Source organism: Bos indicus x Bos taurus, chromosome 28, assembly GCF_003369695.1.
Source record: "Bos indicus x Bos taurus breed Angus x Brahman F1 hybrid chromosome 28, Bos_hybrid_MaternalHap_v2.0, whole genome shotgun sequence".
Taxonomy (NCBI): Eukaryota; Metazoa; Chordata; class Mammalia; order Artiodactyla; family Bovidae; genus Bos; species Bos indicus x Bos taurus.
Genome location: NC_040103.1, coordinates 24,841,723 through 24,857,593, shown reverse-complemented (window position 1 = coordinate 24,857,593; position 15,871 = coordinate 24,841,723). Strand labels below are relative to the sequence as shown.

The 15,871-nt window shown below is 37.0% G+C and overlaps 1 protein-coding gene across 2 annotated transcripts in view; it reads left to right on the top strand.

The window, feature by feature from the left end:
* Positions 1-2,072: 2,072 nt before the first annotated feature.
* The window catches only part of SLC25A16 (solute carrier family 25 member 16), a 29,034-nt gene continuing 15,235 nt past the window's right edge, over positions 2,073-15,871 (top strand). The window contains exons 1-4 of one of the 2 annotated variants that reach the window (XM_027530767.1): positions 2,079-2,342; positions 8,360-8,452; positions 13,315-13,448; positions 14,453-14,516. In XM_027530767.1, the coding sequence (XP_027386568.1) occupies positions 2,219-2,342; positions 8,360-8,452; positions 13,315-13,448; positions 14,453-14,516 (415 nt within the window). In that variant the 5' untranslated portion in view covers positions 2,079-2,218. Of the gene's footprint in view, positions 2,343-8,359; positions 8,453-13,314; positions 13,449-14,452; positions 14,517-15,871 lie in introns of both variants that reach the window. The other variant, XM_027530768.1, reaches the window with a different exon arrangement.

Sequence of the window (15,871 nt, the reverse complement as noted above, 5' to 3'; positions counted from 1 at the left end):
GATTCCATGGACTGCAGCCTGTCCCACTCCTCTGTCCATGGATTTCTCCAGGCAAGAGTACTGGAGTAGGTTGTCATTTTCTTCTCCAGGGATCTAACCAACCTGGGGATTGAACCCAGGTCTCCCACATTGCAGGTGGATTCTTTACCAGCTGAACCACAAGGGAAGCCCCATCAACCTGTAAATGCTATTTAAAACTCTTATGGTGGTGGGTTAGTAACTAAGTAGTGTCCGACTCTTTCGATCCCATGGACTGTAGCCCACCAGGCTCCTCTGTCCATGGGATTTCCAGGCAAGAATAATTTAAAACTCTAAGGTTGGGTAAGATCTCTGAGAGTTGTGTGTAGTAACATCTGTAGGTTGAGTAGTTTAATAGTAGCCAGCTGAGTAGAGAAGAAATAATTGGCTATTTAAAGTCACTAGACTTGTCAGTTATCATGTGTATAAACTTTCCATCTTGGACCTGGACTCAGTTTTGGAGTTGAGGGCCATTATGTGATAATTTAAATCTATAAGGTATGTTTCATTTGAAATGGAAATAGATGAGAAGAGATACCAGTACAGCTTACAGGACAGAAAAAAAATACATGTTAGGACTAGGAACCAGACAATTTTGCTAGTTATTTAATAAGAAAGCATAGATCTTTCTCTTTTTGGATATATAAAAAAATCTTATGGAAGTTTTTCTTGTACTTTTTAATTGTAATAAAACATACTTCACAAAAAAATTACCATTTTAACCATTTTTAAGAGTACAATTCAGTAGCATTAATTACAATCACAATGTTCTGCAACTATCCACACTTTCAGGGCCTTTAAATTCTTCACATTAGACAGGCAAATTATAAATAATGATAGTATTTTCTGGTGGAAATTGAGTATTAGGAAGATGGGAAAAAACAAGTTTGAAATCTGAATTCTTCATTAGTGATAAATGTTGGCTAGAAAGACTGCAGAGGCTTATCCATAGAAAGAGAAATGGGGGACCAGTGTCAAAAATAGGAAAGGTTGGAGTAAATACTAACAAAAATCTTAATAGATACTCTCTGAGAGGATAAAAGTTCAGAACAACTTTGGTCACAGTGAATAGGAATAAATTTTGGTCAACTTGAAGTTGATGAGGGATGCTCAGAAAGAGAATAGTGCTGGGTAAGGGGTGGTTTAAAAAGACAGTCTATAATGCAGTGGGACCAGGAAGAAGAAACTTGGAAGTTCCTGGGAGTTTAGGAGTTGGTGGGGAACAGGGCGGAAATCCAGAGCTAAGCAGAAGGCACAGATTCAGAAAGTCCTGGCAAAGCAGAAGTATTTGCGTAATTCCTAGGGCCCCAAAGAGAGATCTTGCTTTAGCAATTATTTCTTTGGCAGAGTTGATGGGAATGGAATTGAAGCTTAGTAGGGGGTTGCTGCTGCTGCTGCTGCTAAGTCACTTCAGTCGTGTCCGACTGTGTGCGACCCTATAGACAGCAGCCCACCAGGCTCCCCCAACCCTGGGATTCTCCAGGCAAGAACACTGGAGTGGGTTGCCTTTCCTTCTCCAATGCATGAAAGTGAAAAATGAAAGTGAAGTCGCTCAGTCATGTCTGACCCTCAGCGACCCCATGGACTGCAGCCTTCCAGGCTCCTCCGCCCATGGGATTTTCCAGGAAAGAGTATTGGAGTGGGGTGCCATTGCCTTCTCCTAGTAGGGGGTTAGGGAGGCAGAAACTGAGGCTCATTAAGAAGTTCAGAAAAGGCAGAACTGATTTGGTGAGAAAGAGTGTGCAATGTGAGTACAATTCCATAAGTTCCTGGAAGGCGTGAAGAACCGAAATTTGGTTCTGAAAAAGGTTCATTTTAGGGAATTCAGAAGGCAGCCCGATGGACGGTTACAGCACGGGAGAGAGCTTTCTGAGGCGGCGGGTTTGGAAAGGATCTTCTCCCCTGGCCATACTTCCCTTTTTCTCTGTAACAGAAGAGGCCTGAAAAGCGAAGCCAGAAGTAGGGACGCGGGGTGAAGCTGGGTGAAGGGGAGGCGCCCTGCCGGGGCGACTCCCCCAGCGGGCCTTGACCCAGGCCCCGCCCCTGGTATACGCAATCAGCCCGCGTCGCGCGGTGCTGCCCGTGGTATTCCGCCCCGCCCGCGTGGCGGTCGGTGCCCTGTCACTGCCTGCTCCGTCCATGGCTAGGGCCCTTGGGTTGTAAATTGACGACCAAAGCTCCCGACGCGGCCCTGGTCCTGATGGCGGCGGCGGCGGCGGCCCTGGCAGCCACCGAGCCACCTCCAGCGATGCCGCAGGCGGCAGGAGCCGGAGGGCCCGCCGCCCGCCGAGACTTCTACTGGCTGCGCTCCTTCCTGGCTGGAGGTGGGTGTCCCCCTGGGGGACCTGGCAGCGCGCGGAGTGGCCAGGGCGGGATCCCGGGCAGATCGGGTGTAAGCGGCCGAGATGACATTCTTCAACTCTGGCTGCTCCAATGCCCAGCCAGGTGTTTGCCCAACCTGCTGTAATCTCTTTCTAATAATTACTGGACTACTGACAGCAGGATTCTGGGGAGAAACGGCCTCGAGGATAGGCTGGGGATGTGGAAGGGCATAACCAGGCACCCATTCTTCAAGTTTGGATAGCAGGGAAAAGAGGGGAGCCCCGTAAAGGAGCCCAGGGTTTCAGTGAAACATGCTGGGCACTCCTCTCTTTTATAGAGACTGCGCACTATCGAGTGTAGAATTGGATTTTGCTGTTTACTTAAAAGCAAGCAAGCAAGCAAACAAACAAACAAATACTGGAAGACAGCTGTTTAAGAATGACTGGGAAATTGTGCAAAACTGTCTACAACCAAAACTGGTTCCGGTGGTTCTAGCAAACTGTGCAATAGCTACTTGACATGTAGCTGGCGCAACCCTACTGTTGGTGTGACTGTGGGGCCGGAAGTTTCATGTTATCTCTCAGAAATTTCTTCTGCTTTCCCATAAAGAGATGTTTCAGTCTCTACCCTCTCTTAATTGACTGGGTTGTCATCACTTAATCATTTAAGGCTGGGACTTTTTAAAATTTCCACATTATAAGCACTTGTAGAAAGATATGTGTACGTTGCAGTAGTATTAATAATTATTTTGTTCTGCTGATAAAAACGGAGAAGGCAATGGCACCCCACTCCAGTACTCTTGCCTGGAAAATCCCATGGACGGAGGAGCCTGGTAGGCTGCAGTCCGTGGGGTCGGGAAGAGTCGGACAGGACTGTGACTTCACTTTCACTTTTCACTTTCATGCATTGGAGAAGGAAATGGCAACCCACTCCAGTGTTCTTGCCTGGAGAACCCCAGGGACAGGGGAGCCTGGTGGGCTGCCGTCTATGGGGTCGTACAGAATCAGACACGGGACTGAAGCAACTTAGCAGCAGCAGCAGCAGCTGATAAAAAGGTCATTATTTATACAAGGAAATATTTGAGTGCCTGCTCTGTTTCTGTTACAAGCTTAGTGTACATCAGGGAACAAAACAAGGATCTTAGAGTTTATATTGGTTGAGGACTTGTGGTGAGAAAGACAATGAACAACATGGAAAAATAAGTTGTACGGTGTATTAGAGTGAAATGGGAAGAAGTGAAAAGGACAATGGGCCAAAGAAATGGAGAAGCTAACTGGTACAGTATTAAATAGGATAATTTGTGGTACGTCTCACTGGAAGAATGACACAAGCAAACTTGAAAAGGGGATGGAGTTTAGCAAGTTGATTTCTAAGGTGGAGCATTCCAGGTGGAGAGAAAAGCTAAAGCAAAATCTTCAAAGTCAAGGAGGGCCTTATCACTCAAAGAACATCAGTGAGACCTGTGCAACTGGAGCCAAGTGGTATTGATGGGGGAAGGAGGTTAGAAAGTTAAAGGGGACAGGAAGTGAAGGGTCTTGCAAACCATTGTAAAGATTATGAATTTTATTGGAGTGAAGTAAGGAGCCATTACAGGTCTGTAGTAGAGAAGTGACCTGATATGACATGTTTCCAAAGGATCACTTTGGCTGCTCTGTGGAGAATAACTGTAGGGATGTAAATATGGGAGATGGGGGGCCAGTTTGGTGGTTTTTGCAATAATTCAGATGTTAGATGATGGGTACTTGAATCAGGTTAGTAGCAGGGGAGGTGGTGAAAAATTATGATAATCTGAATATGAAAAGAATACATGGTTTTCTGACAGGTTAGAGATAGGGTAAGGAAGAGAAGTCAAGGGGGACTTATTTTGGTCTGAACACCTGAAAGGATGAAGTTGAAACAGGAAGCCTGTAGTTGGAACAGCTTTCATGATAGTGGTAGGGAAAGATCAAGAATTCAGTTTTGGGCATGTTATATTTTGTGATGTTGACACTGGAGTCTTGGTACCATGTAGGCCAGGTTAACAACTAGGACTCTCATATGCTACTGATGGTAGTGCAAATTGGTACAGTTACTTTGGAGAACTGGTTGTGTGGTTATCTATGGGCATTTGTATACCCGCAGTTGATCCAGCTATGATCCAACAGTTCCACTCTGAGGTATATACCCAACATATGTATTTATGTTCTTATCTTTGATATTCATACTATCCCTAAAGCAGAAGCAACCTACATGTCCATCAGTGTTAGAATATATAACTGAAATATGGTATTATCATAGAGTGAAATACTAGTAACACTGAAAATGAGTAAATTCCTGCCTCACCAACAATGTGTATGAATCTCACAAGTGTAATAATGAACAGGAGGAAGCCAGATACACTCACTACATACTGTGTGATTGTATTTGTATAAAGCTCAGAAATAGCCAAAGCTAAATTCATATTGTTGGAACTCAGAGGACATTTGGTTGTCTCTGAGAAGCAACAAATAGTGATTTGAGTATAAGAGAGGGACTTTTGGGAGACTGGTAATGTTCCATTTTTTTGATTTGGGTGACGTTTCTCTGGATCACGAAACTAAGATCCCATGTACTGAGAAGAGTTCGCATGCTGCAATGAAGATCCCCTGTGTGGGACAGCCAAATAAACAAATCAATATTAAAAAAGGAGTACTTACCTCAGAATGTAATTGTAATGATTAAATAAAAAAGTACCTGTAAAAGCCTAGGCACAGTGCCTGCGGTTGAATCTCTTAACCTAGTAACTCTTACAAAGGAAAGCATACTTGTTTTTTTGCTGATGATTAGCAGTGGTCTTTGGCAAATATCTCAAGTTGCTTAAAATGAAGATAAAGGCTACTTGACCTAACTCAGTGGACTTTTGTAATGATTAATCGAGCTATAAAGTAATATGATGAACAAGATATTATAAAAGAAACTACTTATTCGGCAGATTCTAAATAATTTTTATATGGTTAATTCATAATGACTGGGAAAATAACAAACTATTCTGAAACCAAATATACCCCAATGCAAATTATTTTTAGTTTATCCTCAATTTTGAGTGACCATGACTGTTATTTCCATTAGTTCAGATAAGAGAAGCTTGATATAGAAGCTTACATGTGGATTTAATATTTGAGTACAAATAGGCAACTTATTTCTGGATATCTCAGAATATGGATTTTAGTACCAGTTACATGCTGAGCTATTAAGTAAATGTGTGTGGATTTTAAATGATTTTGTCTTACATTTTAAACAATTTTGTAAAGTAAGATTCATTCATTCATTGAGTAAATAGGTATTGAGTACCTGTTGAATGCCAGCCCCTGAACTAGTCTCTGGGGATGTAGTAGTGAAGCAACTCAGGAAATTCCAGTACTCTTTTATCTTTCTTAATAAATATGTGATGATGAAGATAATCATAGAAAAAGACACCAAGGACTTTTTTTGTCCATCTTTTTATAATAGTAAAAACTCATTTGATTGAGTGCTTGCTACATATAAGGTACTTCACCAAAGTGTCTTTAGTCTGTTCAGGCTTCTAAAACAAATATACAATAATCTGGGAAACTCATAAGAATAAACTTCTTTCTCCAAGTTCTTGAAACCAGGAAGTGCAAGGTCATGGTACCAGCAGCTATCTGGGGAGACCCCGCTTCATCATAGCTGTCAACTTCTCACTGTGTTTTTACACAGTGCAATAAGCCAACGATATCTCTGAGGCCTCTTTTTGCGGGGGATGGTGCTTGTGGGATCCTAGTTCCCTGACCTGGGATGGAACTTCTGCTTCTCTCAGCGGGAGTACAGAGCCTTAACCACTGGACCACTAGGGAAGTCTCTCTGGGGCCTCTGTTATAAGAGGATTGGTTCATTCATGAGTGCCCTAATTACCTCCTCTAATACCACCTCCCACCTCTAAATACCATCACTAGGAATTAGTTTTCAACATACAAATTTTCAATTCAGTTTAGTCGCTCATTCATGTCCGACTCTTTGTGACCCCATGGACTGCAGCACACCAGGCTTCCCTGTCCATCATCAACTCCCAGAACCTACTCAAACTCACGTTCATTGTGTCGGTGATGCCATCCAACCCATCCAACCATCTCATCCTCTGTCGTCCCCTTCTCCTCCCACCCTCAATCTTTCCCAGCATCAGGATCTTTTCAAATGAGTCAGCTCTTCGCATCAGGTGGCCAAAGTATTGGAGTTTCAGCTTCAGCATCAGTCCTTCCAATGAACATTCAGGACTGGCTTCCTTTAGGATTGACTGGTTGGATTTCCTTGCAGTCCGAGGGACTCTCAAGAGTCTTCTCCAACACTACAGTTCGAAAGCATCAATTCTTTGGTGCTCAGCTTGCTTTATAGTCCAGCTCTCACAGCCATACATGACAACTGGAAAAACCATAGCCTTGACTAGACGGACTTTGTTGCCAAAGTAATGTCTCTGCTTTTTAATATGCTGTCTAGGTTGGTCATAGCTTTTCTTCCAAGGGGCAAGCGTCTTAATTTCATGGCTGCAGTCACCATCTGCAGTGGTTTTGGAGCTCCCCAAAACAAAGACTCTCACTGTTTCCATTGTTTCCCCATCTATTTGCCATGAAGTGATGGGGCTGGATGCCATGATCTTATTTTTCTGAATGTTGAGTTTTAAGTCAAATTTTTCACTCTCCTCTTTCACTTTTATCAAAGGCTCTTTAGTTCTTCTTTACTTTCTGCCATAAGGGTAGTGTCATCTGCATGTCTGAGGTTATTGATATTTCTCCTGGCAATCTTGATTCCAGCTTGTTCTTCATCCAGCCTGGCATTTTGCATGATGCACTCTGCATATAAGTGAAGTAAGCAGGGTGACAATATACAGCCTGGGTGTACTCCTTTCCCGATTTGGAATTTTGGGGAACACAAACTGTATACAGCAAAAAGTCTTTATATATTATCACCTTAGAAGCATGCCAAGCTAGTAGGACTGAACTGGATTCTGATTTATGTTAAAGCCCATGTATGTACTTTACTCTCATCAACATGTCTGCACAGTGGCATGTGGTGGGGACAAAATACATAATTGCTGGATGACTGAATGTAGTAGTGAAGGGACCCACAAAGTTCCAGTACTCTTGCATCTTTCTTAACAAATATGCAATGATGAAGAGCTGAACATAATCATAGAAAAGACACCAAGGACTTTTTTGTCTACCTTTTTATAATAGTAGTAACTCATTTGGTTGAGTGGTTATTACATGTAAGGTACTTCACAAAAATGTCTCAGTCTGTTCAGCCTTCTGTAACAAAAGTACTATAATCTGGGTAACTTGTAAGAATAAACTTCTTGTGCTGTAAATGAATAACGGAATTTTATGGGTTAAATTTGGTTATTTCTATGAGAAGTCATCCAGAAGAAGATGTTTCAAACAGAGTCTTGTAGCTGTGTAAATACCTCCAAGTGTCTGTCCCATCACCACATTTAGCAAGATTCCAGTGTTCATCAGCAATTAAGGGGCAGATTTACACTCTTTGAACTTATTTTCAAGCCTGACATGCTCAATTATTAAGTTATAGAGAATGGGAGCCAATCGTCTTCATATCTCTGCTTCTGGGCAGTTCTATTTGTGGGGATCAAATGAGAGATTAGAGTTTGCTAGCTGAATCAGTCAGTTCAGTTCACTTGCTTAGTCATGTCTGACTCTTTGCAACCCTGTGGACTGCAGCACGCCAGGCTTCCCTGTCCATCACCATCTCCCAGAGTTTACGCAAACTCATGTCCATTGAGTCGGTGATCCCATCCAACCATCTCATCCTCTGTCTTCCCCTTCTCCTCCAGCCTTCAATCTTTCCTAACATCAGACTCTTCAACGAGTCAGTTCTTCGCATCTGTTCAGTTGTGTCTGAATTTATTTATTTTTTATTTATTAGCCAAATTTGTTTATTTATTATTTGTTTATTAGCCAAATAAATTTAATCATGATTTCTGTTTGGAAAGAAATGGTATGCCATGTCTTTCTGATCTTTTCAAATTTTGTAGGTATTGCTGGATGCTGTGCCAAAACAACAGTTGCTCCCTTGGATCGAGTAAAGGTTTTGTTACAAGCTCACAACCACCATTACAGACATTTGGGTGAGTTGACAGATGCTGAAGATAAAAATGAAAATGTTATCCTTTTGCTGGCTTGGTTTCTAGTTGTGAATTATAGCGGAAAGAGGACACAAAAGGGAGTTCAAGTTTGGAGGCAAATTTGCAGGAGATGTAGCTGTTACCATTTTAATATTTTCATTTGTGATAGTGGTTATGTAGTTATCATTTTAGGGTACTAATGTACTCTGAACTAAAATCTTTGAATCATTTAAGTAATTACTACATATTTGTTTATGGAGACTAACAAATCACATCCTTAACAGACACACTTAACAGCTTAGCTTGATTAAAAAAAAATACAGTTAGTGATACAGATTAGGTTGTTCCTTTAAACGCTTAAGTGTGTGTTGTAGATACCTTAGGACAAACAGAATCCAGTGCAGTTAGTATATATTGATAAACTTGCATTGTTAAAGAAATATCAAGTCCTTAGTTGTTCCTTACAGACATAAAAATCAGCTATTTTAATTAACTTGGACACTCTAATAACATATCATTGGTGGAAATAAGAATTTTTTATAGCTCTTTTTGGAGGGCATTTTGATAATATGCATCAAAGTCTTGAAAAGACAGGTCCTCTTTGGCTTTGCAATTCTAGTTCTAGAAGTTGTTTTAAGAAAGTAATCAGAAATATGCTCAAAGAGGTATATATAAGAATCAAAGTATTATTTCTGTTGGTTTAAAAAATAAGAGCCAACCAAAATGTTTAATAATAGAGAATTGGTTAAGTTAAATAATAAGTATTATTTAAATAAATAAGTCCATATTATAGACTCTTTTGCAATTATAAAAATTATAAAAGAATATTAACTGACTAGGAAGGATGTTTATAACAGTTAAATGAAAAAATATTGCAAATGATCTAATGACATTGCATTTTGTCTAAGTAAATGTCTGTTTAGAGAAAATGCTAGAAGGAGAAATATGAACATTAAGTGCTTAATTTTCAATGGTGAGATTATAGGTAATTTTTTTCCTCTAAGCTTATTTGTAATACATATTGAACATATATTAACTTTTAGAGAGCAAAAGATTTAAAACAAAAAAATTAATGTGGACAGACACCAAGAAAAAGGTTAGGTCAAGGCAACTAACTCATAACACTCCGTTGCTTTTACAGTTTTATGCTTCAGTGATGTATACTCTGCATAATCTATCCATCATTTTATAAGAAGGATATTTAACAGAGTGAATAATTCAGTTATTTTAACAATTGGGTTTTTAAAATGTGATTTTATTTTTATTTATTGTGGCTCATTTTATTGTCAGTAAATAAATCTGCTCTTTAAATTGAAAGAAAAAAATTGCTAATATCTCCGTGTCCTACTGCTCACTCAGGTATAGAAAGAATCAGATATTTGAAATTGTTGAGAGACTATATATAAAACTGGAAAGGAAGGAAATGATTTTCTTTTGTTGTCTAAATTGAGGATGAAAGGAGTTATATTACTCAGTATCTGGTGGTGTTTAACAATGACCCAACATATGAATGTCTGAGCAGTATTGTTTCATTCCTTTAAACTTCTCCCCATGCTGATGTATGTTGTTTTGTTTCCTGATTTGTAATCATTAGGTTACATATTCACATTAGATTTCACGCTCTATAGGGCTGCATGCCATGGGTTGCAGTGTACCCTACAAGGCATTCAGAATTTGAAATAGAATTCCTGGAATGCAGCAATGAACATATTGGTGTACTTTCATGTATCTTTGAAATATACAACCCCCCCAAAAAAAAGTGTTAGTGGCTTTTTAATTTATTTGAAAAATGTTGTTGGGCATTTTATTCTAGATGCCTCCCTTTTTACATGCATAAGGTAGTTTTTAAGCTTTGCTTAAATTTAAAAGCAAACATGATTTTTCACAAAGATGAAAAAGATATGCTATTGAATAAGACTTCCACTTTAGCTTCTTTTAAAAAGTGTATAGCATTACTTCCAAGGCATCAAAAACTTTATTTTGAATCAAAATTATTCTGACCAAATGAAAAACAAGGGTTATAACTAGAATTTCTTCTTCCCCAATTTGCAATGAGTGTAAGGAATTTTTTTCTTGTAATATATTGAAAATCTTTGACCTCCATTTAACTTTTTATAACCAATGTGATATAAAAATAGGGATTTGAATCATAATAGGCTTATTTAAAAATCCTCTTAATTTTGCTGTCTTTATGTTTTATTTTTATTTTTTGAATGTACAATATTTTCACAAGTTCATAATTCATAAAGTATAAAAGCAAACACCTTTCTCCCTCTTTATCTCTTCATTAGAATTAAGCATTTTTATAATTTTCTTCCATTTCCCTTCAGAGGTTATGTGTATATACACAAGTGTATGCTTATATTTTATTAAATGTTCCTTGCAATTCTAGCTTGATAAAAATAAGAAGGATATAGAAAAGGATCTAAATAACACACAAGCTTGATATAACATAGACACAGAAGACTTTGTACCCTACAGAGAATATATATTCTTTCCAAATATGCTTATAACACATGCAAAAATTCGTTCAGTGTTATACCATAAAGAAAAATCTCAATTTCCCAAAGTATAGGTTGAAGGAGAAAAAACAGTGTAATTATCTCAAGGGATATTTAAATGCCATTTGAAAACATTCAACATCCAGTGTTTTGGTTTTTTTTTCCCTAGGTGAGATGTTTGTGAAAAGCATATAGCTGGACTTGGCCTTTTAACAGAATTTGAGAGTCTTTGGCTTTTAACAGAAGAATTTATATAATTTAGATTTCTTTTTCAATTATAGATTTGTGTTTTCTGTTCATTGTGCTTTTCTTGTGTCCTCCCCAGCCACCCTCCCTTGCTCTTTGTCTCCTGATTTCCTTTTTTGAAAGTACTCTATTTCACTTCTACTAATTATTTCTCTTTAAATATTTGTAACAAAGAGTCTTAGAGAATAATTTAATAAACATATTTGGAGCCACACAGAACTTCAGAAATAAGCATTATCAGTACAGTTGAAACCTGATCTATGCTTCCTGTTCCTGCTCCGTGGCCATTGTTCTAAATTTAATTACCCCTAAATTGTTAAAAACACATTTGAGTATCTTAAACTGAGCTTAATGTTAGTCTTCTCTTCCAGCAGGAAGGTGTTTTTGATAGATCTTAGGGGTGGTGTCTAAATATATTTAGTTTTATTATTCATATATTTTGGAAGAACTTTATGTATTATATGTATATATGTTTATATATATAAATAGAATTATTTTAAATAATTAGTTCACTTAGATATCTGTTTATTAAAAATGCTTTAGGGTTTATCTTTTCTTGGACATTAATAAGTACCTACCATTTTTAATTTCTGGGAAGAGATCAAAAGGTTTCTTGAATTCTAAACTTTGAAATTTACCTTCATATTTGATAAAATTTTTGTTTGGAAAATTTAGAAAGAAACTTGAACTTAAATAGTTTAATGATATAATTTAAATAGTTTAATAATGGAATGTAGAAGTCTGTACTACAAACAGAATTAATGATTGGTATTATTGGAATAATAAACATCAATATGTCAGACCAGAAGTTAGTCTTTTATCTGTACTAATTGAAGTATACTATTAATAAAAATATGCCCTGAATTTAGCTTTTTTTTTCACTTTTTATTATGGAAACTTTCAAGCATACAGAAATAGAGAGAATGATATAATGAGACCCAGGTTTCCATTACTGTACTTCAACAATTAGCAACATATGGTCAATTCCATTTCTTATACCATTCCCTCTCTCCACTGGCATATATTTTAAGTTAAGCTCCAGATATTATTCCATTCATAATTGCCTCAGCATACATCTCTAGACTAGAAAGACCACCCCCAAAATAATAATAATAATAATTACGGGCAGACACTTTAACCTCTGGGCCACCAGGGAAGCCCTTATTAACATATAATATTCATTAAATGTTCAGATTTCCATGGAAGTCTTGTCAACTTTCTTTTTGTTTTGACAGTTTGTGTGTTTAATCAGGATTCATATGACATCATATGTTACAGTGTTAGAATTGGTTGATATATTGCTTGTGGCCCATAACATTTTCCTATACTTCTTTACTTTTTTCCTGTTTGTTTATGGGGAAAGAAAACTGGGTTATTTATCCTATAGAATCCTCCATGGTCTGAATTTGGTTGTTATGTCCCATGTTACTTTTAAAAATTAATTAATTAACTAATGAGTGAACTAACCACTGGACCACCAGTGTCCCATATTATTTAGTGTCTTCTTGTATCACCCATATTTTCTGTAAAGTGATAGTTAAATCTAGACTTTGATTGGATATAGGTTCATTTTTTATTTATGGTAAGAATATATCATAGGTGGTGCTGTGTACTTGTGTAAATAGTTCTTAAATAGTTCTTAATTTGTAGGTTTTTTGTTTCTTTTATTAGCAGTTTCCTGCTTAAACAAACCACATATGTATCTGGGTCAGTCTAGGAAACCTTCTTCATCCTTCTAGATACCTAGTCATCTGCATTGCAATATCTGGACTTTGAATATAATTTCTATTAATTTTTTTGGTTATTTTAGATTTAATTAACAGTTTACCAAAACTTGTAGCTATTCTTGCTATGTTTTACATGTTTACATGCTGTGCTAGTCACTCAGTCATGTTCGACATGTTTACATGAGGAATGTTTGTGTTATTTGGACATATGATGTATTTTAAGTAGCTTTAAGTGTTATACAGAAATTACTATTCATGTAATTCATCAAGCAAAATTATATCATGAATGATAGCATAGTAATTTTTATCTGTGATTGTCATGAAAATTTGGATTTAGGTAGTTTTCTCTGTTGTAATAGTATTTCTCTTCTAAAAATCTTTCTGAAAATAGGAGTATTTTCTACATTGCGTGCTGTTCCCAAAAAGGAGGGATACCTTGGATTGTATAAAGGGAATGGTGCAATGATGATTCGAATTTTTCCCTATGGTGCAATCCAGTTTATGGCATTTGAGCAATATAAAACGGTACTTGAACTTTTATCTTTTTTTTTTCCTCTTTTATATCTTTGAATAGCATACTTAGTTGTCAAGGCATTTGCTTTGGCCTTTAACGTTACTTTGGATGAATGGGTAAAGTAATGCCTTTTTGAAGGAATAAGACTTCTGATAATTTAAACTTTTAAGTATAACTTGAGTTTGGAGTTATCTGTTTCAGAATTGTTAGTCATTTTTGACTAGATTGTTTGTGTTCAGACTTATGAAGAAGAGCCAAGTGGATAATAGTAAATCCGTAAAATATTAATAGCTTTTTGATGTGCTTTTTGTTTCTCAGTTGTAGGAGAGGAATAATTGAGCCTTTGGATTTTCCTAATAAATAAAATAGTGAACCCATATTGTGAAAGTCTGTTTTTAAGTGACATTATAAGTTAACACCTTTCCCCATGTACTAAGTTTCTCTTCTCTGCCTGACTGAAAGTTTATCCTCTCAAACATCTTAGTGTAGAAAGGGATTAAATGCATTACATCACAGGGTATCTTAAAATGAAAAGTAAGCAGTAGAGATTGGGAACAACATTCTAACCTAGTCAGACAGAGAGTCAGTGCTATTATGTCAAGACCTCCATAAATGCTTCATTTACATTTTATTCCTACTAATGCCATTCACACTTTAAGTATTTGTGGTCATCAGTGTGTAGTATAGTATATTTGGCAATATTGTTTCTGTAAAAGTGCATAATCAGAGCAGATGCTACAGAGGAAATTGTTGTTTAGTCGCTAAGTCGTGTCCGACTCTTTTGCGACAGAGGTTGCGACAGAGGAAATAACTGACCTCCTTTTGATGTGATATAACACTGCTCAGCTTTATATAATTGTGCTCATTTCACTCACATTCAGTACTAATTTCCTTTTTTTTTTTTTTTTTTAAAAACTAGTTCTAAAACCCTTTTGAAAACAGTCTTTATCATTAAACAGTGAAGTTGGCAGCATTTAAGAAATATCCCATTTAATTTGTTGTTTTTGGTTTCTAGCTAATTACTACAAAACTGGGAGTTTCTGGTCATGTGCACAGATTAATGGCTGGATCCATGGCAGGTAAGGAGTGGGTATATTTTATTTCTGCAAATTAATTTCCTGGTATGTGTGACATTGATCACATAGCACACATTTGTTATCTTCCTATGCTCAATTATGCAAGAAATCATTTATATCCCAACTCAGAGGCTTTTATAGTAGGAGATGGTAAGGAGTAGTCTGCACTTAAAACTATGTGAAACATATGTTCCCTTTGACAGATCTACTTCTGGAAATGTGTATTTTTTTCTTTCAAAAAATTTTTTAAAATTATAATGGCTATAGTAATACATATTCCTATACAGTGAAAAATAGTTCCACTCCCTGGAAGCAGTCATATTATTAATAGCAGTTTCTTATGTTATGCTTTTTTCTAATACTATTCTATAGGATAAGAACTTTTCTTTTACAGTTATCTCAAGACTCTGTCCTGTATCAGTACATAGATCTTTCTTACTTTTGTAAATAACTGTATTGTATTTTAAGGTAAGAATGTACCATTATTAAGACCACGGGAAGGTGATATATCAAAATCTTAAATTTTTGTGGATATCACAAGGTTTATAGGATTTTGATTTTTTTTGGACCTAGATTTACAGTGTGCAACCTGACCTACCTTATCCATAGTTTTGCCTTATCCAATGTTTACTTAGTTCTTTTTTACTTCTGATAGGCTGACCCCAGATCAGTAAGTAGAAAAAAATAACCAGGAATAGTGTTCAAAATGTTCAGCAAAACAACTGTAGAGATGCTAAAAAATAGGGCAGGTTTTGAAAGCCTCCAGTTAACTTTTTCATGACTGGATCAGGAAATGGTATGTGGTGGTGGTGGGAGTTCTGGTTATGGGAGAGGACTATCACAGGCATGATGGGGGCAGATCTTGGGAGCTGGAGCAACAGCTGTCTGTCAACTGGTATTTCACACTGGCATGACAGTGCTAACATGTATTGTGCACTTTCTTTGTACTGGTCACAGACCTGAGTACTTGTAATCTTTGGGCACTTGACATGTAGTTCAAAGAACAATACTATGAAGAAAGTGCTATGATTATCTCTCATTTTACAGAAGGAAAATTTTAATAAAGTTTTCAAATCTTATAATTTATCATTTCTAACATCATTTAAAAAATTTTTTGTCTCTTAAATTTTATAAGTGACTGGTCAAACTCTTTCTTTCTTTGTAGGAAAGATGAAGTAGGATTATGAGTTAAATCCTGCTTTGTATTATTTTCTTTTCATGACACTTGATTATTGATGGAATAGCATGTTCATTTGGTGCTTTCAGCTTCATTTTTCTGAAATGAAAGTCATCTTAACATCAAAATTTCACTATATACTGGAAAGTAATAATAAACCAAAGGAACTTCAGTTATAAAT